The 27,168-nt window shown below is 45.2% G+C and overlaps 1 protein-coding gene across 2 annotated transcripts in view; it reads left to right on the top strand.

Annotated features, from left to right (window-relative positions):
• The window catches only part of DNAH7 (dynein axonemal heavy chain 7), a 918,640-nt gene that overhangs the window by 794,688 nt on the left and 96,784 nt on the right, over nt 1-27,168 (top strand). For both annotated transcript variants that reach the window (XM_083153498.1, XM_083153497.1), the window contains 2 exons: nt 11,068-11,194; nt 15,634-15,828. In XM_083153498.1, coding sequence (XP_083009624.1) covers nt 11,068-11,194; nt 15,634-15,828 — 322 coding nt within the window. The remainder of the gene's footprint in view (nt 1-11,067; nt 11,195-15,633; nt 15,829-27,168) is intronic.

Here is a 27,168-nt window from a genome sequence, read left to right as displayed (position 1 = left end):
TAACACTGACTGCCTGACCAGCCGTGTGACAGGAAGTGATGTCAATACCTACTGAGACTACAAAGACCAAGATGCACCACATGCATCTACATCCCCCCTTTTAACTGGAAGGACACAACATGCATGGACATAACAAATTCAACAAGGGTAAAGCTGCAGCAAAATACTTAAACAATAAAGTTCTGGAATTTGGGATTGGGCTTGGACAACCGCCCGGACCTGGTGATGGTGTGTTGTGAACCCATGGGATTGTCCTCAGCAGTTTGGGAGGGCTCTGCCACTGGCAAGGTCTCTGGGATGGGATTTTCCAAATGATGAGAATCATCACTGGCATTGGTTGCATCAGTGGCAGTAACTGATGGACCCGGCTGTGCAGAGTCCTCTGCAGCTACACTCAGCAGGTGCCGGCGGTTGCGCTCATACAAGGCATTGTCAGACTGCACCACACAACTAATAGGACGCTCTGCTGGACGCTGCACCACTGCTGTTCTGTCGAAGCCTTGTTCAGTCTGTATGCGAACAGGTTGGCCTGGAGAGAGTGGTGGCAGGTGATGTGCCGATCTGTCATAGGACGCCTTGGAGCCCTGGGACTCCACTCTGGGCTGCAGGAGCTGCTTTGCCATAGGAAGTACTGTGCGGGTGCGCCGTGCCAACAAACACTGTGCAGGGGAGGGTAACCCGTCTTTGGGTGTATTTCTCATTTTGAGTAAGGCTAGGTATATGTCTGAGCCATCTCGTGCGCATTTCTCCATCAAGTGCTTTGTTGAGCGGACTGCTAGCTCTGCCAACCCGTTGGATTGTGGATAGTGAGGACTGCTGGTGATATGCTGAAAGTCCCAAGTATTTACAAACTCATCAGTGATGAGTTGCTGTGAAATGCCATGTGCTGCAAAGTGCCTTTTAAATTTTGAAATTACCATCAGGCTTGTGGTGGTGGTGAGGTAGTTTATTTCGATGAGTAAGAGTCAACAAGCACCATATATTCCTTCCCCCTCCATTCAAATAAGTCAGCCGCCAGGATGAACCAAGGTAGGGCGGGGATGTCGTGGAGCAGCATGGGCTCCCGTGGCTGATGTGGATGTAGGGCATTGCAGGGGGCACAAAGAGACACAGACTGTTCAATGTCACCATACATAGAGGGCCAGAACGCAGTTTCTCGGGCCCTGCGCTTGGTGGACTCCAGGCCTGCATGGCCCTGGTGCAACTGCTGGGTGTATGACGACTGTAGAGCAGCTGGGATCACAAAGCGGTGACCTCGCATAATGACACCATCAACTATGGTGAGTTCATCCCTCATGCAAAAGAAGGGATGTAGACAGTGGGGCAAGTCTCTGGATGAGGGTGGCCAGCCATTGAGGATGACACCAGCAAGACGCTGGGAGAGCTCGTCTGTGCTAGTGGCTGCACGCAGCTCCTCCATCCATTTGGTGGGAAGGATTTCCACAGCCATTACCTCACACTCGTCCAGTGGAAGGAAGAAATGCCCTGGACAGTGCGTCAGCAACATACATTTCTTTACCTGGCTTGTATATAACGTCCAAATTGTACCATTGGAGCTTGAGCATCATGCTTTGTATGCGGGATGAGGCAGAGTGTATGGGTTTCTTCAGAATGGTGATCAGAGGTTGATGATCTGTTTCAATCACGACAGGACGGCCATCGATGAAGTCATGGAAACGTTTGCAAGCAAAGACAAGCGCCAAGAGTTCATTTTCAATCTGTGCATACCTGGTCTCGTGTCAGTGAGGGCCCTGTATGCAAATGCCACCGTTTTGCGGTGCTGGAGGCAGACGGCCCAGAGGCCATTTTGTGAAGCATCAGCAGCAAGGATGACAGGATCATGCACATTGAAGTACTGCAAGACTGGCGGGTTTGTGAGCATGGTCTTCAGTTGGTTGACAGCAGCTGTGTGTGTGTCCGGCCAACACCATTCAGAGTCCTGATGCAGTAACTGCTGCAAAGGTGCAGTGGTTTCGCTGTACTGTGGAAGAAACTTGGACAAGTAGTTGGTCATTCCCAGGAAGAGCTGGAGTGCCAATTTGTCTGCTGGAAGGGGCATCTGCAGGACCTTGTTTGGGTCTGGCAGGACATCCTTGTTGGTGAGGATGTGGCCCACGTATGCCACCTCCGTGACTCTGAATCTGCACTTGTCAGGGTTAAGCTTGAGGTTGAGTGTGTCAGCCCGTTAAAGTACCTGCTGGAGGCGTCGATCATGCTCCTCTCTGATGCGGCCCCAGACCAGGATGTCGTCAACGATGATGTCACAGGGATATCCAGCGAACAGTTGCTCCATACATCGCTGGAAAACTTCACTGCCTGTGGTGATGCCATAGGGCATGCGGAGGAAGACGTAGCGCCCAATGGGGGTCATGAAGGCGGTGAGCAAGGAAGAGGCTCTGTCCAGAGGGATCTGCAAGAACCCACACTTGGCATCCAGGGTGCTAAAGACGTTGCACCTGGCATGTCAGCAATCACCTGCTCGATGGTGCGGAGCGGGTGGTAGGGGCATAAAAGTGCTTTGTTTAGGTGTACTGGGTCAATGCATAACCATACAGTCCCATCCTTTTTGGCAGCAGCTACCTTTGCAGACACCCATTGTGTTGCTTCTTCAATTGGTGCAATGACACCCAGCTGCGTCATTCTGTGTAGCTCTTGGATAATTTTGTCCTTCATTGCAATGGGCACTATGCGGGGAGCACAAACAGTGGGGACAATGGAGTCATCCAGCCTCATATGGTATGTGATCGGTAGCTTTCCTAATGGTATGTGATCGGTAGCTTTCCTAATGTGCTGTTATCAAACAAGTCTTGGAAATCTTTCATTTCTGGGACAGTCATTTGAATGGCCTGTACATCAGGCCCCAGTTTCAACAGGCCCAGTCTCATGCTGTCCGGGAGGCCAAGCAATGATTTGACTTGTTGGTCCACAATGTGGAAGAGCAACTCAGCATGGGTGAACTGTATTCGTGTGGTGATGACCTGGCCTCCATATGCTATTAGGTTGATTTTGTCCTGTGGGTTAATCTGTGCAGCAGGGTCTAGCTCGCGTAGTTGTCTGCGTGACATGACGTTGCACTTGGCTCCTGAGTCTATCTTGACTGTGGCCACTCTGTTGGTGTGTTTGGTCTTGAGCTTTATAAATATCTCACCCCTCTCATCTGTGTGATCGACACTGTCATGGACTGTTGTGCGGGCTGTGCAGTGCACTAGGTCGGTGTCTACCTGGCTTACCTGCCTGGGTGTGTGGCTGTATCGGGGTTCTGACTGCTGCTTTGTGGGTGTCTGGTCTTTAGAGCGACAGCACCTGGCGAAGTGGTTCCATTTGCCACATGCATTGCAGCGTTTATCATATTCAGGGCAGTTCTGTTTGCCTGGGGGGTGCTGTGCTGCGCAGTTCCCACATGAGGGTGAGCGGGGTTTCGGTGGCCGCCATGACACATACTTCAGCGTCCCTCTTTAACTTCCTTGTGCCCTTTTCTGCCTGCTCATGGAGCATGCATATGTTTATGGCGGTTTCTTAGCAGCTGTGCATGTACCTTGTCATTCCTAATGCCACACATGATTCTGTCACGGATGAGTTCATCTGTGAGTGTCCCAAAGTTGCACTTCTTTGACAGTAGTTTTAGTGTGGAGGCGTATAATTGCACTGTATTGTCGCCCTTTTGATTTGTGCTGTTAAAGATATGCCTGTCCATGATGACGTTCTTTACCGGCATGCAGATTTCCTCAAACTTAGCAAGTAAGACCTCAGGATCCTCTCTGCTCTCTGTGTCCGAGTAAATGAATGCCTCTGATTTGTCCACGGAGTCTGTACATGCGAGGTTCAGCAGCGTGTATGCCTGTACCTTCTTTGACTTGACTGATAAGCCCACGATGCAGTACACGTGCCATTCTCTTTTGAATCTGAGCCAGGTGTCAGCGATGTGTTCATCGAAAACCAACGGGTCAATCTTCCTCAGCCCATGTGCCATGTTGATCCCGCTTCTGACACCATGTAAATGTGTGTGTATCAAGAAACTCACGGACACCTGTGCAGCTTGAATCAGGTGCGTCTTTATTCCAGCTCTGGCTAACACTGACTGCCTGACCAGCCGTGTGACAGGAAGTGATGTCAATACCTGGAGACTACAAAGACCAAGATGCACCACATGCATCTACAGTCTCCCTGAAGCAGAGACTGGCAGGGAGACTCTGCCCAACCGCCACGTGCGCGTCCCAGTCCCTATCGCCGGCGCTTGCCAGTGAAAGGGATCTGCCGAGCAAAGTTAAAGCTGGCTCCATCTGTATATTGTGTGTGTGTGTGTGTGTGTGTGTGTGTGTATGTACGTATATGTGTGTGTGTATATATATATATATATATATTTTTTTTTTTTGGAGAATCCGCACTCACGACCAGCCCTTGTCAACTTTCGGGCTGCTCCACTTAAGTAAATATCCAATGATGTTCCCAATATATTACAGGTGTAGAGCCAGAAGTGCTTGTGCTGTACGGATGTGCCTGGTGTTCTGTCTTGACAAAGGCCCTCTAGTGGCCGAAACGTCGACTGCAATACAAAGTAAGATGTTTTGTATCCTAAACAAGTACCATTAAATTGTGCAACTGATCTTATTGGTGAGTGCTCCTTGTGGATCTTTTTCTGGCTCTACACCTGTAATATATCTATACTGTATATATAGATATAGAGATAGATAGATAGATAGTCAGTCTGTGGTTCTGGCACGCATGGATAACTTTCCAAACTTGTTCCAACTCCCAATGTACTGTATCAAACTGGTTGATGGTGGCACTCAGAAATAAAAATGCGTACACATGCCTGTAGCAGTTACCAATGTTTCATTGCAAGGGCATTTTCGTCAGGGCAATACAGAGAAAATCAAACACTCACCATTTATGTGTTTCTCAAACCTCCACCCGGCATCTGCACGTGTCATGCGGTCAGCGTAGCCGCAGCAGCACTGATTGATGACGTCACCCATAGTGCGCCCATCACCATAACAACAGTAAACAAAACTGTGGAGTAGATGTCTGCAAATACATTAGTGTATATACAGATTAATGCTTAAGTCATAATACAATATAGACATGAAAGCAGACACTCATATGATATTACAAGAAGCAGTTTAAACCCAAAGTTTCATTTAGTCCATTCGGACTTAGGGTATTAAAAAGATCCATCTGGATTCTTTCTGTAATAATAACTTTGACCTGTTGCCCCCTCTAACCAGGATTGGTACATGATCAATAATTTTGTGTTTAAAAGATGTTGGTGAATGCCCCATCAGTGCATAATGACGCGCAACTGGTTGTTCACTATGCCCCTTTAGCACTGCATTCCTAATGGCTTGCCTTTGTTGGGCCATTCTGATCTTAAATTGGCAGTCGGTCTTGCCGACATAATATTGGCCACAGGGACAAACCAGGACATACACAACAAATTGGGTGGTACAAGTAAGTCTGTAATTGATTTTAAGAATTTTATTATTAGAAGGGTGTTTAATGACATCACCTGTCCACATGTATCCACAAGTGACGCACCCTGTGCACTTGACACAACCAAGTTTTGGCATACCTAAAAATGTGTCAAAATTGGTGATGTCATTGTGAACCAGAAAATCACGGAGATTTCGCCCCCGTGAGTATCTGGTAACCAGTTTTTTCCGGTGAAGACCAGGTAGATCTGTATCATCCGATACGATGGGCCAATACTTTTTTACCGCCTGTTGGGCTATATTGCTACAAGAGTTGTAGCGATTAGGCCAGAAAAGCCTATTGCAAGCATTAGTTTTCTTTTTTCGGTACTTATTTCCTAGCACGGCGCCACCGATTTTGATTGTATCCATCGGGTCGGAAAAATCGCGTCGATCGCATCGCATGCCCGCATGCGATGTGATCGACACGATTTTTACATTGGAGTCCCTTTAATGTAAAAAGCCCCAAAACCCCCCATTTTAATACCAAACCCCCCTCATGTTTTAAATGCCCTCCCATTGTTAACGCCACCCCACTTTTGACACCAACCCGAAGCGTGGCGAGCGGCGGCGCTACGCGTCCTCCGACCTTTTCATGCCCCTACTATCCACGTCGGCGTTGAGTCTATAAAGTGTGGCGAGCGCAGCGAGCCTCTGAGCCCGAAGCGTGGCGAGCGCAGAGGATACCTTCACAGGTATACGCGTCCCCTTGCGGGCTTCACAGGTATCTGCGTCCCCTCGCGGGGCTCGGTGGCTCGCCACACTTTATAAAATCAACTCCACGCTGACGTGGATAGTAGGGGTATGAAGAGGTTGAAGGACGCGTACCGCCGCCCCTTGCGGCCTCGCTGTACTCACCACGCGTCGGGTTGGCGTCAATAGTGGGGTGGCGTTAACAATGGGGGGGCATTAAACATACTTTTTAACCATATTCAATGTGAAATGGGCCATATTGGCCCATTTCACATTGTCACCTATGTAAAATCGGGTTGAACGTGTTGATTTTCACTTTAAAAATAATTTAACATTGTTCCCTATGGGAAAATCGCGTTGATCGCTTCGGTCGCATAGCGGCTCTTTATTAGGGGCCGCAATGGACGTGATCAATGCGATTTTGTCTTTCACCGGCAAAATAGCTGGTGATTGACATAAAATCGGGTCAGTCGCGTTGATTGTATGCCTTAAGTGCCTTAAACTTAAGGCATACAACCAACGAGATGGGCGCCGTGCTAGGAAATAAGTACCCTTTGTACGGTCATATCCTCTGTCAACAAACTTCCTGCGGACCTACAACAACTGTGAATACGGTAATCCCTTTGTTACCAAGGGGGGATGAAAGCTAGTAGGACACAGAAACATATTACGATCCGTGGGCTTCACAAATAGGGAGGTATGAAATTTACCACAGGCCAAAGAAATTTTAACGTCAAGGAACTCAATTGCGGATTCTGAAATTGTGCATGTTAGTTTTACAGGACTCTCACTCATGTTTTTGTCTTCAATAACTTTCAAAAGTGATTCAGATGACCCCTGCCAAAACAATAGCATGTCATTTATATATATATATATATATATATATATTGGCAGTACGGATGGTGTAATGGTTAGCATTACTGCCTCACAGCGCTGAGGTCATGGGTTCGATTCCCACCATGGCTCTAACTGTGCGGAGTTTGTATATTCTCCCTGTACTTGCGTGGGTTTACTCCGGGTACTCCGGTTTCCTCCCACAATCCAAAAATATACTGGTAGGTTAATTGGCTTCTAACAAAAATTAACCCTATAATGTCTGTGTGTGCGTGTACATGTGGTAGGGAATGTAGATTGTAAGCTCCACTGGGGCAGGGACTGATGTGAATGTTCAACTATACTCTGTAAAGCGCTGCGGAATCTGTATGCGCTATATAAGAAACTGTAAATAAATAAATAAATATATATATATATATATATATATATATATATATATATATATATATATATATATATATATATATATATATATATATATATATAGCGTGAGTAATGGACAACATTTGCCCTAACCTCGGGATTTGCAAAAAAGATGTCATACATCTGAAGGTAAAAATGACCATCATAGAAAAAAATCGTTACGAGTCAACACCATTTCAAGTAGTCGACAGAAAAATTCCACATTGGATTCATGATGTCTGTCGAAGATGACATATTTTTTGCAAATCCTGAGGTTAGGGCCAATGTTGTACATTACTCACGCTATATAGATGACATGCTAATGTTATGGCAGGGGTCATCTGAATCACTTTTGAAAGTTATTGAAGACCAAAACATGAGTGAGAGTCCTGTAAAACTAACATGTACAATTTCAGAATCCGCAATTGAGTTCCTTGACGTTAAATTTTCTTTGTCCTGTGGTCAACTTAATACCTCCCTATTTGTGAAGCCCACAGATCGTAATATGCCTCTGTGTCCTACTAGCTTTCACACCCCCCCCCCCCCTTCCTCGGTAACAAATGGATTACCATATTCACAGTTGTTGCGGGTCCGCAGGATCTGCAGTGGTCCTGTGGATTTGGAAGTACAACTGGATAATATGGTTGCGAAGTTTGTTGACAGAGGATATGACCGTATAGAATTGCTGTTTGCTAAACAACATGTGCTAGAAATCCCCTGCAATAAAACTTTAACTAGAAAAAAGAAAACTAATGCATGCAATAGGCTTTTCTGCCCTAAACGCTACTACACTTGTAGCAATATAACCCAACAGGCGGTAAAAAAGTATTTTCCCAATCGTATCGGATGATACAGATCTACCTGGTCTTCACCGGAAAAACTGGTTACCAGCTAGTCATGGCGGCGAAACCTTCCATGATTTTATGGTTCACAATGACTTCACCAATTTTGACACTCTTAGGCCTGGCACCTTTTTGGGTACGCCAAAACTTGGTTGTGTCAAGTGCACATGGTGCGTCACATGTTGTTGCTTGTGGACAGGTGACGTCATTAAACACCCTTCTAATAATACTTTTTTTAAATCAATTACAGACTTACTTGTACCACCCAATTTGTTGTGTATGTCCTGGTTTGTCCCTGTGGCAATTATTATGTCGGTAAGACTGACTACCAATTTAAGATCAAAATGGCCCAACACAGGCAAGCCATTGGGATGGCAGTGCTAAAGGGGCATAGTGAACAACCAGTTGCACGTCATTATGCGCTGATGGGGCATTCACCGACAGCTTTTAAACACAAAATTATTGATCATGTACCGATCCTGGTTAGAGGGGGCAATAGGTCAAAGTTATTATTACAGAAAGAATCCAGATGGTTATTTTATTAAATACCTTAAGTCTGAATGGACTGAATGAAGCTTTGGGTTTAAACTGCTTCTTGTAATATGATATGAGTGTCTGCTTTCATGTCCATATTGTATTATGACTTAAGCATTAATCTGTATATACAGCAATGTATTTGCCGACATCTGCTCCACAGTTTTGTTTACTGTTGTTATAGTGACGAGTGCACTATGGGTGATGTCATCAATCAGTGCTGCTGCGGCTATGCTGACCTCGTAACAAGTATAGACGCCAGGTGGAGGTTTGAGAAATACATAAATGGTGAGTGTTTGATTTTCTCTGTATTTCCCTGACAAAATGCCCTCTCATTGAAATGTTGGTAACTGCTACAGGCATGTGTACGCGTTTTTTTTTCTGAGTGCCACCATCGACCAGTTTCATACATACATACATACATACGTTTATGTGTATGTAGATTTATATATGGCTTGATATAGGGGCGATCCGTTAGCATTTAAGACTGAGTGCTGTCCATTCTCTCTCTCTCTCTCTCTCTCTCTCTCTCTCTCTCTCTCTCTCTCTCTCTCTCTCTCTCTCTCTCTCTCTCTCTCTCTCTCTCTCTCTCTCTCTCTCTCTCTCTCTCTCTCTCTCTCTCTCTCTCTCTCCCCACCACCTAAACCTAACCCCCTGCCTCTCTCTCTCTCTCTCTCTCTCCCCACCACCTAAACCTAACCCCCTGCCCCACATTCTAACTCTAAACTGCCCTTAAAGTGCTTAAACCTACCCCCCAGCCTAAACCTAACCACCCCCACCCCCTGACAGTGCCCCCTTGTTTTTAGTAACCGGGATCCCAGAGCCTTAATCCAATAGCACTTATGTGGTACAACATGTAATGGGCATTATGGTATGTGACACAATGGGGGAAATTTACTAAGATGTGTATTCTATTTCACATGTGATGTTGCTATGGGCAACCAACCAGATCCTGTCTACTATCTTCTAGAGCAGTGTTTTTTTGACCACTGTGCTGTGGCACACTAGTGTGCCTTGAGCTGCCCAAACCAGTTTACAGCCACCACCAGTTCAACTGTTATTTACTGGTCTCTTCTTTTCATGTAAAGGGCCAATGTATTTTATTCTTGTTACCTGTGGGGACCAGTGTGATTGTTTGTTTTTTTTATATGGGGCCCAATAGGTTTGTTTTTTTATTCCTGTGGGGTCAATGCATTTTGCTCTGTGGGGATTTCATGGTGTGCCTTTGCAATTTTAAAATATTATTTAGTGTGCCACAACTAAAAAGGTTGAAAATCACTGTTCTAGAGGGTGCTAAATAAATAAGAAGATTCTAATTGGTTGCCCATAGCAACATCATATGGGAAGTAGAATACACATCTTAGTAAATTTCCCCCAATGTGTAATTCACATTACACTGTGTCGCACAATGGCCCTTATTCTGATTGAGTCGGACGGCTTTGTGTGCGGTCGGACGGCTGATGTTTGGTATTTGCGCATGTGCAGAGGCGTATCTGCGCATGTGCGAACGCCTTGCACGTCTCAACATGGGGTACGGAACCATCCGAGAAGGGGGTGGAGAGGGGCGTGAAGGGCTGTTTGGGCTCATTACCATATGCGTACGCCCTGCGTTTCATGGGTTTTCTCATGAAAACGCTGGGCGTACGTATGGTAATGTGGCCGTGACGCACGTGTGGGGGCGGACAACTGACATAGCCGGATGTCAGCTGCCCGCCCATATCCCTGCTTTCATAGGGAAAAATGTCCAAGTGGTCTGGAGCACTCGTGCTGCCTGACTACTCGGTCCATCATTCGATGGTCGGCGCCCATTGGAGGATGGGGGAGGTTCCCACAGATGGAGAAGGTGTTCACATGAAACATCCACTCGCGGTCCGTATGCTTGGCGTCTTACCGCATTCGTACGGTGTGAGCGATCCGTATGGTATGCGGGGCTAAGAACACTCGGTTCCTGTCCGAAATACGCATCAGTCCGAATCAACTAGAATAAGGGCCCATGTGTATTGGGCATTACGGTGTATGGCACAATGTGTAATAGTGTGTATAAGGGTGTGTAATAGTGTGTATAAGGGGCAGCCAAAAATGTTTTGCCTAGGCGCAGCCTCACCCCTAAATTTGCCCCTGATTCTATCCAGTAATAGTATGACACATGCTTACATTATTATGTGTGGTGTTTGTTAGTGGTTGCAGTAAAAAATACTAATGGTGATAGATATTGCTTAAAGCTAATTTTTAAAGAAAATTAGCCTATCAAGTGAACTCTATTGCATCATGTGACTATTTTGTTTGTTTTTTAGGTTACAGATCCTGAAGGATCACTTTACATATTCACTATATGCAAATGTGTGTCGCTCTCTGTTTGAAAAGGACAAGCTGCTTTTTTCCTTTTGTTTAACCGTAAACCTTTTGAAGTATGAAAAGCTGGTAAGCACTCCTCAATAGCGTAGTGAAAACTGATAATTGCCTTCCATGCTGGCAAATTCTATGTTTTTTTTTCTTCAATTAATTATCCTATCTTCTTATACATTACAGTTTTCTAACATCTGTAGTTTGGTTGTTTACACTGATTCCTGGCCCTTAATTGCCTTCTCATTAGTATAGACCTATATTCCCTATACTGTATAAAACAAATAATGATTTATTTAGTTTAATAAGTAATACAGAAACAAGCTCAGATAATTACCTGTTCATTCATCTCAGGTCATCTTGCTTTTAAGACTCCTAGAAGCTTTGAAACCACAAAAAAATGATATGAGATACTATGGGTGAGATTTAATAGGATGAGAGATTCAGAAAACGAGAGATTTTGTGAGAAATCTCCAGTTTTTTTAAAGCGTCAATCACTTATACTGCAAAATCAAACTAATTTTGCAGTGTAAATGATTGCCGCTTTAAAAAACCCTGGAGATTTCCTACCAAATCTCTCACTTTCTGAATCTCTCATCCTATTAAATCTCACCCTATATGTGTACTTGGGCACAACTTGTTTAGCATTTTAAAAGTATAAACTACATAAATTGCCAAATTAGCAGTTACACCACACTTGGGCCCTTATTCTGATCGATGCGGATATTCCCGCTTGCGTACGGGCCGCCGATGTTTATCTTCTGCGCATGTGCAGAGGTCACTCTGCGCATGTGCAGGCGATTTCGCCGCAAGGATTCTCTATACGCCGCACAGGGGGCGTAGAGGGGCGTGAGGGGCTACTTATCCTCATTACCCTATGCATACGCCCTGCGTTTCATGGGCGTTCCCATGCAAACGCGGGGCGTATGCATGGTAATGAGGCCGTGACGCGTGGGTACGGGGCGGGCATCTGACATCGCCGGATGTCAGCTGCCCGCCCCCATACAAGATTTCACACGGACAAGTGTCCGTGTGGTCTTGTGTTGCGGGACCTGGTGGAGCGTGCGGCCCTGCATTCGATGTTTGGCGACCATCGAATGCAGGGGCTGCTCCCACCATGGAGGAGGCGTATCCCCGTCCAATTTCATGCGGATCGCCACATATCCGCGTACGGACGGCAGGTGGCGATCCGTATGGAAGGCGGGGATTCGCCTGCACGGTCGCGGCCGCATATTCTGATCGGGCCGCACCGATCAGAATAAGGGCCTTGGTGCCATTCCCATGCACAGATGGTCTGGGGCTAATGCCACTATATATGCTGAAGTTTTTTACTTTGTAGAACTTACAGTATTCATATGGACAACAAAGTTATAATGCTTTCACATCGCAAAATGCAGGGTCGCACCGGGACTTTGAAACGACCCTGCATTTTTGGATGTTAACATCCCCTCAGAGAACCAGCATTAGTGCCGGTTCGCTGACATCATCCGGGGGCACGACAGGGAGTTGGCATCATCGGGGGCGGTGGAGGAGGCAGCACTTAGAACCGGTAAGTACTTTGCTGTTTTTACCGGTTCTTATTGCCGTGCTGCTACCCGTTTGCAGGACCCAGTAACCCTTAACATCACACTAATTACCGTGTAACTTGGTAATTAATTGTGATATGGAAGGGGTATTATACTGTTTTTGTTCCAGTTTTTACTTTGAGACAAGTGTGGTTTATATACATTCTCTGATAAACAAAGGTGTGCCAGCGCTAGCTGTTCTAATCAGGTAAAAAAGACGGTTCTCATAAAATAATTATTTATTAATTAATAATATCATAATAATAGGCATCTATCACAAATCATATAAAATAAGCGTAGATAAAAAATTGAGCAATAGTATAAAATATACTCTGGGATGTTTGAGAAATTGGGTCTAGGACTCCATTAAGATGACTTGGAGAAGTATGATTTTATATTACCATCCTTTGTCTCCTGGAAGAATTGGTATGTCCAGGGAGTGGTGACCTCAATGTCCTTATGCCGTATAATTCCAATAAGTAATTTTAAAAGATTCCTCTCAGATGTAGCAAACACACCCACAATTCTAGGTGCCACATTCACAATCTCTATTCGAAACTACGCCCCCTCAATGGCGCTTTGCAAAATTCTATTACCATCTATAATCTCCCTGAAACTCTAGTTTTCAAAAGTAGGCAAGTATTGTCTAATGTCTTTAATTCGAAAACATTTAATGGTATAATGCCAGCATATTCAGCAGTAAAAAATTAAATTGATACATTATAAGGCACAAACTATTAGCTGCCATAGGGCATAATTCATTTTTGTAGGCTAATGCCTATGCTACTCCAAGTTCTCATGCTACAAAACAATTAAACATGGCAAGTGAAGATTATTTTGTACTTATATGATAGTTGGGCACTCACTATAGTTAGTACGCTTATACCCAGGGACGGCTCTACCACTAGGCAGCTTTAGGCAGCTGCCTAGGGCACCGGGATCTGGGGGGGCGCCACCAAGTCTGCAAATCAAAAAAATCAAGGATATCTATGAGGATCCTTGTTGTACTTAATGCAGGTGGCGGATGTGGAACTGCTAAGACCTCTATACTTTCCCTTGAGTCATACTTCCTAAATTGCTACCCCCTCCTCCTTGAACTCTGTTGTGGGCGGCAAAGGGCGGGGAGAGGTTTGAGGGTGTTAGGGGGATGGGAGGACCACATGATTGAAAAAAAATTGAGGGGGGGGGGTTGCTGGGTAGGTTGATATTTTGCCTAGGTTGCTGAGAAGCCTTACACCGGCCCTGCTTATACCCCCACTATCCATGTCGGCATGGAGTTGATTCTATATAGTCTGGCGAGCGCAGCGAGCCACCGAGCCCAAAGCGTTGCGAGCGGACGCGGAAAACTAAGCAAATAGCTTAGTGGGCGCCCAACTAACATATAAGCACTGATTATTTGGTAACCCAATACAATAATGAGGATAATTGCTCCTCGAGTAAATGGTCTATGGTCACATAGACTGGCTGCAGTTGTAGTGACATTGGTGCCATGTTTTTCTAAGTACATGATGGCAACTGAAGGCAGATAAATGGACATGACACATCTGTGTTTTTGTTGCTACCTCCCACAAATGGTCCCATTTGTCTCAGCCTGAGGAAAGCTATGTATTACTCTTTGTTTTACTGTTTCTTTACTATGATCTTCATCATATACCTCTGCCCCCACTGTATGCAAAGCCTGTATGCTGTACCTTCGCTGGTTGCACACCCGGCCAGCAACAAGCTGGCAGGGTGTGCCAGCTTTGGAAGAAAAGTGCTACTTAAATAAAAATATTATTACTGCTGCCTTTGAGCAGCAGGATCAAGATGGCGCCGCTGATGGCTGCCTAGGAGCTGTGCAGCTAAGTCAAATATGTTCCCTGTGTGATAACTGTACTGTCTCTGCTTGTATTGTTACCTACCTGGCTGTTTCGGCGACCAGTGGCGCCGCTGATGGCTGCCTAGGCACTGTTCAGCTCGGTGGGTGTGTGCTCCCTATATGATAACTGTACTGTTTCTGCTTAATGTTACCTACCTGGCTGTTGCAGTGACCAGGGGTGCCTCTGATGGCTGCCTAGGCGCTGTGCAGCTCGGAGGGCATGTGTTCCCCACATGTAATGTCTTAATGTAATGTATGTAATGCCTTCTCCCCCCCCCTGGCTGTTGCAGTGACCAGTGGTGCCTCTGATGGCTGCCTAGGCGCTGTGCAGCTCGGAGGGCATGTGTTCCCCACATGTAATGTCTTAATGTAATGTATGTAATGCCTTCTCCCCCCCCCCCCTTCATCCCCGCTTGATGCTGCACTGTAAATCCACAAAAAAATCCTAGTGTGCGCAAGCATACATGGCCAATAAAGTTAATTCTATTCTATTCCTGTCAACCACTCTATGACAGTGAGAGCAAATTCACAAATGAACTTTGCACATGCGCAGTGCTACTGCAGCACATGCATTGTCCACTGATAATTAATCCATTGTGTGAACATCAGCATTACGTACAAACATGAATTAGGACCATAATGGGAAAAATAGCAACCTTTATCTGCAAATCCTTACAACTGGATGGATAAAACATTGAATTAACGAAATTTAAATATTTTCCTGAAAAATACTTTAAAATTGAAACGTATAAAAGGTACTTATGTATTATCTGGGCTCCCATGTTAAATGCACCCCATTTTTTCATACCCCTACTATCCAACTACGCATGGAGTTGATTTTTTATATAGTGTGGCGAGCGCAGCGAGCCACCGTGCCCGAAGCGTGGCGAGCGGACGCGGTCTCATAAGAAAAACGGGAGCCCAGATATTACATAAGTACCGTATAAAATACAAATGTAGAATTCCTAAACAAAGATTTCTGCTTTTAGAATTTTTTTCCATATTTGTAGTAAACTCAGTAAGTACGTATGTGTTTATTTGTTATTTTTTACATATGCAACCATCTTCTTATTGTGCTGATTATATTGTTCTAGATTGATAATGGAGAATGGATGTTTTTGCTCACTGGAGGCATTGGGCTAGACAACCCACACTCCAATCCATGCACCTGGTTACCTCCAAAATCATGGGATGAAATATGTCGCTTAGATTCTGTCTTGAGATTCAAAGGAATTCGCAAGGATTTCATGAGGCTAAAAGATGGATGGAAATCAGTATATGATAGTTTGGTAAGTGTGATGTGTCCTCATATATCTAACCTCAATATGTCATGTGCCATGGGATGTCTGGCGTGAGTGAGCCAGCAGTTCCTGTGCAGCTGAGATAACGTCTTTTTGCAGAGAAAGCATCTTATTTGCATTGCTACAGTATGTAAATAGGACGCATGCACAGCTTATGCTGATTAAAATAATATTCATATTCTGTGTGTGACTGCATATGAAATGCTACGTTACAGTGATTACATGAAAACATTGTATCATAGCATTTCGTATGTAGATACAGTTGCAGTCACACACAGAATATATCCATACCATTTAATCAGGATAAGCTGCTTGTGTGTCCTATTCTATTTGCATAGTGCTGCCGATCTCTTGGGACCTGCAGCCAGTAAATATGTTACATACATCCCTTGCCAGCTAACCCCATCCCCCCCCCCCCCCCCATAATGTGGTGTGACCTGCATTCAGGGACTGCAGCTGCCACTGCTAATAGCATAGGGCTATTCTAGGTAACAACAAAGGATAGTGCTTCAGGTGGGTTACATTTAAGGAGACCCAGGTGGGTGGTTTTCCTGAAAAAATACTTCAACTTAAATATGTAAATATGAATTGAATGAATACTTAGGTTATTTGAAACAGCAGATGTCCAATACAGCAATGTAAAAAAAAAAAAAAGGGGGGGGGGGGGGGGGGATAGCAGCGCTCCAGGGATATTACCCAAGATTTGGTCAATAAATAAATTGGATTATCTTTGCAAATATTTAATGATAATAGCACGCAGTATTAATACATATCTTTAAAACTTAATATATCAAAGAAAAATAGAAATAGTAAAAGACAATACCTATACCCACAATTGAGTCGACAAAATAGAGGGAGAGTCCGTTACTATTAGGCCCAAAGTTTGTAGATAGAATGTTTTATAGTTACCACTCCTGGTCAAGCTTGGTTGCTTCTATAGACAACGTCCATAAGTCCAAAGTGACCGGCCCAAAGTTGGCACAAATAACCAGTTTCACTGGCAAAATATTTTTGAGGAATGGTGGGTCTTTTCATAGCAGAAGAAGGTTTGCTGGTGCACCAGAGGTGAGATGGCCTCCCAGATTGAGATAGGGTGGCAAATGAGTCCAATCCTGTAGGGCTGGTCCGGACTGCAATCCCAAATTGGTAGGTGGGTATAGTGCAGGCACTCCCTGACACGTTTAGCCGCTCCTATAGTGCTTGCAGGCATGCGTGGATATATACCTTAAGAGATTTGTCATAATCAATCATCATAGATCATCCAATTATGTCAATCTATTAAATAATAGTAGCATGAGGTAGGAGGCGGACCATAATTAGAGACTAAACATACATTGTCAAATATAAACCTAAATATGTTTATTACAGCATGTCATCCACCTGTCCCTGATTTTATTGGTGATGGTTTGAGGGTAGGGGGGAGGCAGTGACAGCTAGACAACTAGTAACAGGCATGAAATTGAGTGAGTTTGGGGATGAACAGTAGGCATGAGGAAAGAGATGAGATAGAGGGTGAGTTATAAGAGAGAAGGGAATAGGAATGAGAGGGACTCAGATGTGACACAAGGAGTTTTGAGGATGAGGAGGACAGATGAGAAAGAGGAAGCTGCAGGTGCTGACAAGAAGTAACTGTCCTATCCTAACATCAATAAGGAGCTAGGTAGGGACATCAAGAAAATTGTAGCACCTCTGAACTCAAGTGCAGGTGAGGCAACTCGACATTGATTTGAATGTGCAACTTTTTTTGTGGGGAGCAAAACGCAGCATCGGATCAACTGCTGTAAAGGTCACAGACGTCTGAGTAACCCTCATGTTACTTAGATGTCAGGTGTCACTTGTTTAGTTGATCATACATTCAATAAAATACACTGTCATTTGCACAATCTTATCGAAAATTGCCAATACTGCATAGATATCCATTTCCATTTTTCCAATTACAGCATCATGCTAGTCCTGTGATTGCTCAATTTTCGATTGGTATACTCATCTAGATTGTATGCTGTCACCACCTGTGGCTAGGAAGGGGATTTTAATACATTACAGATATTTAAGCATTAGCGCTATTGTGGAAATGAAGAAAAGATAAAGAAAGGGATAGTTTTAAAAGTATGAAAAAACACCTGAAAAAGAAAAGTTGTTAGTAAAACTGTTTACAGCTCCTTTGAGTGTATATGTAATGTCCGTGGTACCTGTGCTTCCCCTAATTCTATCCAAGCGGGATGCAGGACGCGGAGTTCAGCGTGCTGCGGCTGTGTAATTGCAGCTTGTCTTCGCTCCGTCTGCCGGGTGACGTCACTCGGTGCGGCGAGAGCCTGCGTTGGTTCCTGATGGACAGAGGACGCTTGGGGGAGCTTGCGGAAGCTTGGGGTAGATCCACGGACGAGCCTTTCATTGCGTTTCGTGCTTCCAGAGCACTTTTTCAAGAATGGCTGTTTCTGTTGGTTTTTCATTTCGAAAAAACTTTATTGAAAAAAACAGGAAATTGATAAAAAAAGGGGTGGGAACCGCATGGTGAAGTCCACAATGTATTGTGGGCAGTTTTTTGACAAGTGTCTTAAAAAAGATTTACAAGGTGTTTTTATAAAAAATAGCTAAAGAAGGGGAAAAAGAAAAAGAGAGTATTAATAAAAATATTGGTGGATAAAAATAAAATATTAAATTATAAAAATGCATTGAGTTCAAAATCAATATTCATTTCTTTTGGCATTAGAGTCTGCATTTCATAGATCCATTTTGTTTCTGTTTGCTTCAATGACTTGATGAAATCACCACCTCTCCAGTGGCGGTCAACTTTTTTTATTCCAATGCAGCGTAAGCCAGAAGGATTTTTATTGTGTTTAAGTAGAAAATGATTAGATAAACTGTGGGTAGTGAGACCTCCTTTTAATATTGTAGATATGTTCTGAGAACCTAATTTTCAGTGGTCTTTTAGTCTGGCCAATATACTATTGATCACAAGGGCAGCTTAAAAGGTATACGACTCCTTCTGAATCACAGGAGATGTATTCTTTGATGTAGTATTGTTTTTTGGTGACTTGAGATGAAAAGGTGGTTATGGGTTTAGTTGAGGTGTTCTTTTGATTTTTACAAGCTTTACAGTTCAGACAGTAGTGGAAACCTTTTGTTGTTCTTTCTTTCTTTACAGAAGTTGGTTTGGTGAAACTTGTAACAAGTTCCTCACTGAGGTTTTTTGCTTTTTTGTAAATTATTCTGGGTTTGTTGGATAGGAATGGTTTGAGGTCTTCATCTAAGTGTAGAATGGACCAGTTCTTTTTTAGGATGTCATCTTTGAAGACAATTTAATGCAGATTGGGCTATCTTTGGGATTATTCCCATAAACCAGAGGGTAGCCAAATGTTGTAGGAAAGTATAAATAGCAATTAGTGCAGCAGAACACAAGACTATTCTGTAGACATGGATCCTCCTAATCTGCCTTCTCGCACTCTTTCCAAAGTGAAATTACATCACATCTTTCAGATAGATTGGTTGGAGGAACATGCGTCAAAATGTTTTGAGTCATGGGACAGATTATATTACCATTCTCCTGGTGGATTTCCAGAAAAGTATACCATATACAGTTGATGACTCTTGAACATATATCTCTTTATTACTTTTTTTTAATATACAGAAATTAAATTAAATAAACTAAATTACAGACAACGAGGTGCATCTCATATATTTAGCCACATCTGTCAATCAATCTGAGTGTGTGTATAACGCTGGGCGGAGTCAGAGTGAAACTCCGCCCAGCGTTATAAACACAGATTTGGGCTTAATATATGAGAGCTATATATAGGTAGTAGGCATAGTGGAAGGCAGTGGGGCACAGCAGTATGTATTAGGGGCTGATGTGTGGCCTGCCGGGCGCTCAGCAAAAGTTGAAGGGGGGCAGAAGGGGGCGGCCCCCCAGCCTTTCATTCGGCAGCTGAGGCAGGGAAGGGGCGGGTCGGCCAGTGATTGGCAGACGGACCCGTAAGCTCGGGAGTGTAAGGAGAGACCCCCCTCACCTCCCTGTACCGCCCCATCCTCGGCCGCCTGTCACACGACCTGCACCACCACTTAATGAGCTGCTCACTGGCCTCGAGGTCACCGTGGTGCTGACGCCAAGAAAATCTCACAGCCACCTGCCGCCTCCCTCCACCCTGCTCCCAAACTGGCTGCTGCTGAGTGTAACATGGCCACCGTTCTACAGCAGGAGGAGGAGGCGTCCACTACTAAGGACAGCTAAACGCACAACAAAACCAGGTAACCCGCGGGACAATTGCTGGCAGAAGCCAACCTCACACAGGACAAAGCAGTGTCCCCTGCTGCATGCTCCCCCCCCATCTTACTGCTGATATTCCCACACTGCCCACCCCCGACCCCCCCCCCCCTCATGTCATCCAGTCACAGAGTGACAGCTCTGCCCTATGTGCACACACACCAGCATACCTCCCACCTTTTGTAGTAGGCAAAGAGGGACATCCTTGCACGCCGCAGAAGTTAGGGGGCATGGCCTCGCGGGAAGGGTGTGTGGCCTAAATAGCGACATTTACTGAGAGGTCACGCCCCATTTTCCAACGCTGTGGGGGCATGGCTAGCAGCTCTGTAACCTGCTGGCCAGCCCCTCTGCTTGCTGGAATAAATGCTTTGCGCATGCACGATGGGTTCTTTATTTCAATGCCAGCCATTGCTCAGCAGCAGCCGGCTAAGAGGCTGCCCCAACTCGCTTTCTAAAACAGCATCCCTCGTCCAGCACTTACCACCACACGGCTATCATGCTGCCCCTACCCTCCTCCATGCATGCCTGCCCACCCATTGTCTAAAACAGCGTCCCTAATCCAATACCCCGCCCAGCACTGAGCAGCAGACCACTATCATGCTGCCCCGACACTCCGCCATGCGTGCCCGTCCACTCGCTGTCTAAAACAGTGTCCCTCCTCCAACACAACAGGCAGCATTGAGCACCCAAGGCTACCATGCTGACGTCTGCCCCGAGCCCCCACCATGCGCACCCGCCCACCTGCTGTCTAAAACACCCCTCCTCCAATAAGCCGGCCAGCACTAAGCAGCAGAGCGCTGACATGCTCTCCCGACACTCCACCCTGCGCACCTTCCCACCCACTGTCTAAAACGGCGTCCATCTCCAACACGCCAGCCAGCACTAAGCAGCAGACAGCTAACATGCTGCACCACTGCCCCGACCCTCCGCCATGCGCGCCCACCCACCCACCCGTTCTCTAAAACAGCATCTGCCCTACAACATTACAGGCAATACTGAGCAGCAAATGGCTAACATGGTGCCCAGCTGCCCCCACCCTCGGCTGTGCACAGCGTAACGTCCAAGGTCACCCTGCGCAGCCCAGAGGCAGTTACTTGGGTTTATGGGGCTGTATCAGGCAAGGACTAGCAGGGAGGGGGGCTGTAGGGCTGGAAAAGAAGGGACAAGAGGGATAGAAACCAGTATGATGCCGATGTGCTGTGGTCTGCCATTTTTTCAATCCTGGGATTCCACAAATTGATCCATTTTCAACCTGGACATCCAGAATTCAAAAAAATGTCCATCACAACTAGCAAGCACACAATACCATATCTCTCCCCATCTCTCCCACCTGAACCAGCAACTGCAGCCTGTGTTGTGTGGCCGGCGGCCTTCACCCCCATATGTCACTTTCACCCAGACACAAGGGGAAAAAAGGCTGTGCCCTGTAATTCTGAGCTTACATCCAAGGCTTCGCCCTCCCCCGGGCTCAGCGATGGTAACCACTGCATGTCCAACCCGTCCATCCCCAGCCAGTCATCCACCCTAAATTCTGTCGTAACCAACAGGGCAGCCCTTCCAGGCAACAGCCAAGCCTCCCCCTTCATGTTCTTCTTCACTGCCTGCTGGGGCATATCCTATACCTTGGCCAACGAGCTCATCGCCATTTGGCCCCTGCTCCTACATGTCGTTCAAGGAGGTCCTCAACAGCACGTCATCAGCATCCCCCTACTCCTCACATTAGCCCTTTGTGTGTGCCCTTCACCCACTCTGACATGTATGTGGGGGGCACTGTCATTTGTGCCTGCTACTTGTATAATCCCCCCCCCCCCTCTACACCATACACTATACTCTACACTCTCATATGTGGCTGCTACATGTATAATACCCCCCCTTCCTGTATACTATACATTATACTACACAATATCACCTACATTGTCATATCTACCTACAACATAAATAATACTCCCGTGTATAACAAACTTTACTACCCCATATCCTCTACAGTGTAGAGGATATGGGGTAGTAAAGTTTGTTATACACGGGAGTATTATTTATGTTGTAGGTAGATATGACAATGTAGGTGATATTGTGTAGTATAATGTATGGTATACAGGAAGGGGGGGTATTATACATGTAGCAGCCACATATGAGAGTGTAGAGTCTACACTCTCATATGTGCCTACTACATGTATAATTACCCATCCCCCCCCCCCCCCCCCGTATAGCCCCTTTACAATCAGATGCCCTTTAATCTTAAAACCTAAACCTCTACCTAAAGTACTAGGGGGAAAAAGGGACAAGAAGTGACTTTGGCCCAATCTGGGTCGCTGTCACTTTAAGAAGCGCAGTCTTGCCGGGATCAATAATAAGATCAATTGATCTGAATTCAATACAATGTATTTATTAAAAATCACTTATACATATAAGAGAAATGCACTTCACAATTACAATAAAAACCACATACTAGACAAACAACATAAAACATATAATGCTGGCTATTAATATGAGGCAAATTGCAGGCTTGGAATTTATATATGGCAATATGATAGTTCCTTTATGGCAATTTGTAATCCAATATAGTTACAAGTCCTGTGCAGTCAGTGGTCTCCTGCAGCAATGTGGGAACGGGTAAACCTCCTCAGGCAGATGCTAATTCTGTGGGTGGTACTGTACATTCCTCTCCTCCTTTACCAGTAATGTAACTGGATATATATCCAGTCACATCACAAGCAGCCCAGTGCTTAAATCCACGTCAAGCTTGTTGGTCACTATTTTAACTTCAAAATTCCCTACTGTCCTGGCTCCCAAAACATAAAAGCAGATGCGCTGTCCCAGTCCATGGAGGATGACGCGCTGTTACAGGAGCAGCATCCTATTATCAGTCCTACTGCCTTTGCAGCCATGAGGAAAGATGCTTGTATCACCGGAGCTTCGGCCAAAATTGCTGTCCTGAGCTCACACCTCACCCTTTTCCGGTCACCCTGGGGTTCTCAAGACTCTTGAACTTATTCGCCAGTCATACTGGTGGCCTCAGATGAAGAAGAATGTGCAGGATTTTGTGGCCGCCCGTCCTACCTGTGCCCAACATAAAGTCCATCGCCAGTTTCCTTCTTCCTTTACCCATTGCCATGCATCCCTGAACGCAAATATCCATGGACTTTATTTCTGAACTCCCAAAGTCTCAAGACTGTAACACCATCTGGGTAGTGGTAGATCGTTTTTCCAAAATGGCACACTTTATACCCCTTACAGGACTGCCCTCTTCTCCCAAGCTCACCCAAATCTTTATACAACATATCTTCCGAATTCCTGGATTCCCTGCAGAGATTGTCTCAGACCTTGGAGTTCAGTTTGTGGCCCGCTTTTGGGGAGCTCTCTGTTCCGCCCTGAAGGTAAAACTGAACTTTTTCACAGCATACCATCCCCAGTCCAATGGGCAACCAGAGAGGGTCAACCAGGGCCTAGAAGCATTCCTCCGTTTCTATGTCTCCTCATCACAGGACAATTGGGTTAATCTGTTACCCTGGGGATAGTTTGCCCATAATTTCAGATACCACACAGCTACCGACTATTCTCCTTTCTATATTGTGTATGGTCAACATCCACGTCCACCTGTCTTTGAGGCATTACCAGCCCTGGAAGTGCCTGTCACATCTTCCACACTCAAGTACTTCTCCCAAGTCTGGAGAAATGTCCATGTCTCTCTCAAAAAAGCCTCAAAGAGATACAAATTCTTTGCTGACCGCAAAAGGAGAGCTGTACCCCTGTTAAAACCTGGAGACAAGGTAAGACTCTCTACACGGAATCTCTGGTTGAGAGTTCCTTCTATGAAGCTTGCTCCTCGATTCATCGGACCATACCCTGTGACACAGATGATCAATCCTGTGGCTTACAAGTTAAAGTTACCATCCTACTTGAAAATTCCGAATTCCTTCCATATATCTTTTATTGCGGCCTCTTGTCCTCAACTGGTTTCAAAAATCTTCTCCTGAGCTCCCCAGAGTCTATACCCACCGAGGGGTTGAATTTGAGGTTGATAAAGTGGTGGATTCCAGCAAGAGATAAGGAAGCATCCAAATATCTTATTGATTGGAAAGGCTATGAACCAGAAGAAAGAAGCTGGATCAATGCGGCTGATGTTCATGCTCCTCGATTTATTGCAGCCTTCCACAGAGACAATCCTACCAAGCCCAAAGGGTGTTCGGTGCCCACCCTAAAAGGGGGGTACTTTCAGGAACCCCGGTTCTCGTGCCGCTCGCGTGCGCCCCTTACCGGCACGCTGGTGTAATCTGCGCCGCAGATTAGCTGTTGGCATACTCTGCAGTCCCTGGCGCAATGTCTCTACCTCAAAAGCCATTCCCTGTGTCACATAGTATAGAGGGTTCCAGGTGTATTCCCTGTTCTGATTGTGGGTCACATGATCCAGGTAGCTCAAAGCATACTTCCTGGTTCTGTGTACTGCTGCTGCAGGCTGCGGCTAATTAGCAATTACCTGGAGGAATAAAAGCCAGCTTCCCAGAGTCCTCCTTGTCTTGAACAACTTCTCAGTTCCCCTGCAAGTTCTCCAGCGTCAAGCTCCCCAAGACTCCCAGCTTGCTCCAGAGATCCGTTACCTGTGTCCTGCTGTTATCTGCTATCATCTGCTGCTTACCTGGTCATTCCACTTCTGCCAGAAAACTCCACTATTTCCATCTCTAGTGTGACCCAGTTCTCTGTGTGTAGCCCAGGTTTTCAGTACAGTCTCCAGATACCTGCTGATTACTATACCTGCTACCTCTCAGTTTCCAGGTCACACCATCAAATACCATCGAGTACCATCAAGTACTATCAAGTACCATCAACCGGCTCCCAGGCTGCACCATCGAATACCATTGACCGTCTTCCAGGCCGCATCATCGGTATCCAGGCTATTCCATTAAATACCCCTTGCTTCAATCATTCCCCTGTGCCCTCCGTGTTTCTCTACAGCATTCAGTGCCATCGATCCACCATCGATGGTTTAAGTACCCCATTACCATCACTGCTCTAACCGTCTCCAGAGTATCACTCCTGCTAGTCACAGAGGAACCCCGGCAGAGGGCCGCGATCTGGTCAGCAGTTGCAGCAAAGTGCATATCTCCTTGTGGGGGTCACTGGTGAATACCACTGTCGGGCTTAGACTAGACCCTCTGTCTCTGGGTCTAGTCAATCCTCTGTGTCTCCAGCAGGGCATCATCCTCATCTCTTAGTGCATGAGTTCTAGATACCTGAAACCACCAAGCTTCCAGTTCCCTGCTCCCTCCACTGGCTGACCCAGCTCATTGCCGGGAACACAGCAAGTCCAGTCCGTGACTATCGGATGTACATCCATTTACGGTCACTCTAGCTCCGGGATTGGAATATAATAACTGTACAAGGCTAATAAATTGTTGCCCAAAGGCAAACCTCCGGAGAACTTCCCATAGATACCTCCAATCAACAGATTTGAAGGCATTGGCGGTGGTGAGAGACACCACCACTGCCTCCGTCTCCACCATAGCCCCCTCTGAAGAGGACAAAATAATCTTCTCAGATTTTGGGTGGTAGACTTTCCCGGCATAAAACCAGTTTGCTCTGGGTGAATTATCAACACGATTACTGTATTCAATCTGGTCAACAGTAATTTTGCCAATATTTGTACGTCCGATGTCAATAAAGAAATGGGGCAGTAGGATTCAGGAAGTGTAGGGTCCTTACCTGGCTTTATTAATACAACAATATTGGCTTCAGCCATAGATGCTGGAAGAGATCCCCACTCACAGAGAGAGTTAAACAAATCTAATAAATAGGGGATAAAAAATTCCCTGAATATTTTCTACATCTCTATTGGTAACCCATCGCATCCAGGAGCCCTTGATGTAGGAAGTGATTATATGGCCGCTTTTATTTCCTCCGCTGTAAATGGAGCAGCCAGAGCCTCAGCCTCCATACTAGATAACTGTGGGAGTTCTATTGACTCCAGATACTGCTCTAGTTGTGTCTCCAAGTATGAAGCCCTGGATGCATACAAAGAACAATAAAAATCCCGAAAAACTTCTGCCATCTCTGACCCAGAGTAGCATATCTGTCCATTGGAGAAAAAGTTTGTATATTATTATTTGATACTATCTCCCGCCATCTATCTATACCTGCATCCATAACATTATTAAAATTTCCCATACATATTGTAGGGGTCGTCTGTGAAATGGCAATTAATTTAACTGCTTGGCGTAGAACTTCATTAGTATATGGAGGAGGGATATATATGGCAAGTATATGTCCTAGTTTACGATTAATATATACACGGAGGAAGACATATCTGCCATTTGCATCTATCTCACTTTGTTCCAATTGGAACTGCACCGTTTTCCTTACAATAACAAATACCCCTCTTGCATTGCTGGAGAATGTAGAGTTAAACGTATGGCTAACCCATGGTTTCTTCAATAATAATACTTTGCTGCCAAACATATGCGTTTCAGATAAACATATAATATCTGCTCTGTATTTTTTAATCTGTGACAGAACCAGTGACCTCTTGACTCTTAACCCTCAACATTCCAACCGAGCAGGTGTATTTCACCTAAACCAGTCATTTAATAATAAATGAAAAAAAAGAACGATGCCCTCCTCGAAACATGATACCCTCGCATTCTAGGAGCAGATACAATTATTTGTATATTTCTATAGGGGTTACACATCTGACCAAACCCTTGTACAGAAAAGAAGATACGCACAAATGTACCATTATAAAACCTACATAAAACAACAACCCTACCGTTACCCTCCCTGGATAAACCTGAAATTGTAAGGTATACCTATACCCCATAGAAAAAAAAAAGGAAGAAACTAAAGAAAAAAGCCCAAATAACCTGGATTACGGGGTAGGGAAAGTAGAGGATCCCCTACACTATCTTCAGAAGGATCTCCTCTCTATCTCTATACCCACAATATATTTAACCCTGGTCCTGCTGTGGCGGAATTAAGAAAAACAAAAAAAGGAAGAGTACTAGTGGTGGATGAAAAAAGGGATTCCCATCCTCAAAATATATTATAATATATTCTAATCATAACTCATATCTTCATGT

The sequence above is a fragment of the Crinia signifera genome, chromosome 7 (assembly GCF_055691185.1).
Source record: "Crinia signifera chromosome 7, ASM5569118v1, whole genome shotgun sequence".
In the NCBI taxonomy this organism is placed as follows: domain Eukaryota; kingdom Metazoa; phylum Chordata; class Amphibia; order Anura; family Myobatrachidae; genus Crinia; species Crinia signifera.
The sequence above is the reverse complement of the archived record's forward strand: the minus strand, read 5'-3'. Positions and strand labels throughout refer to the sequence as shown.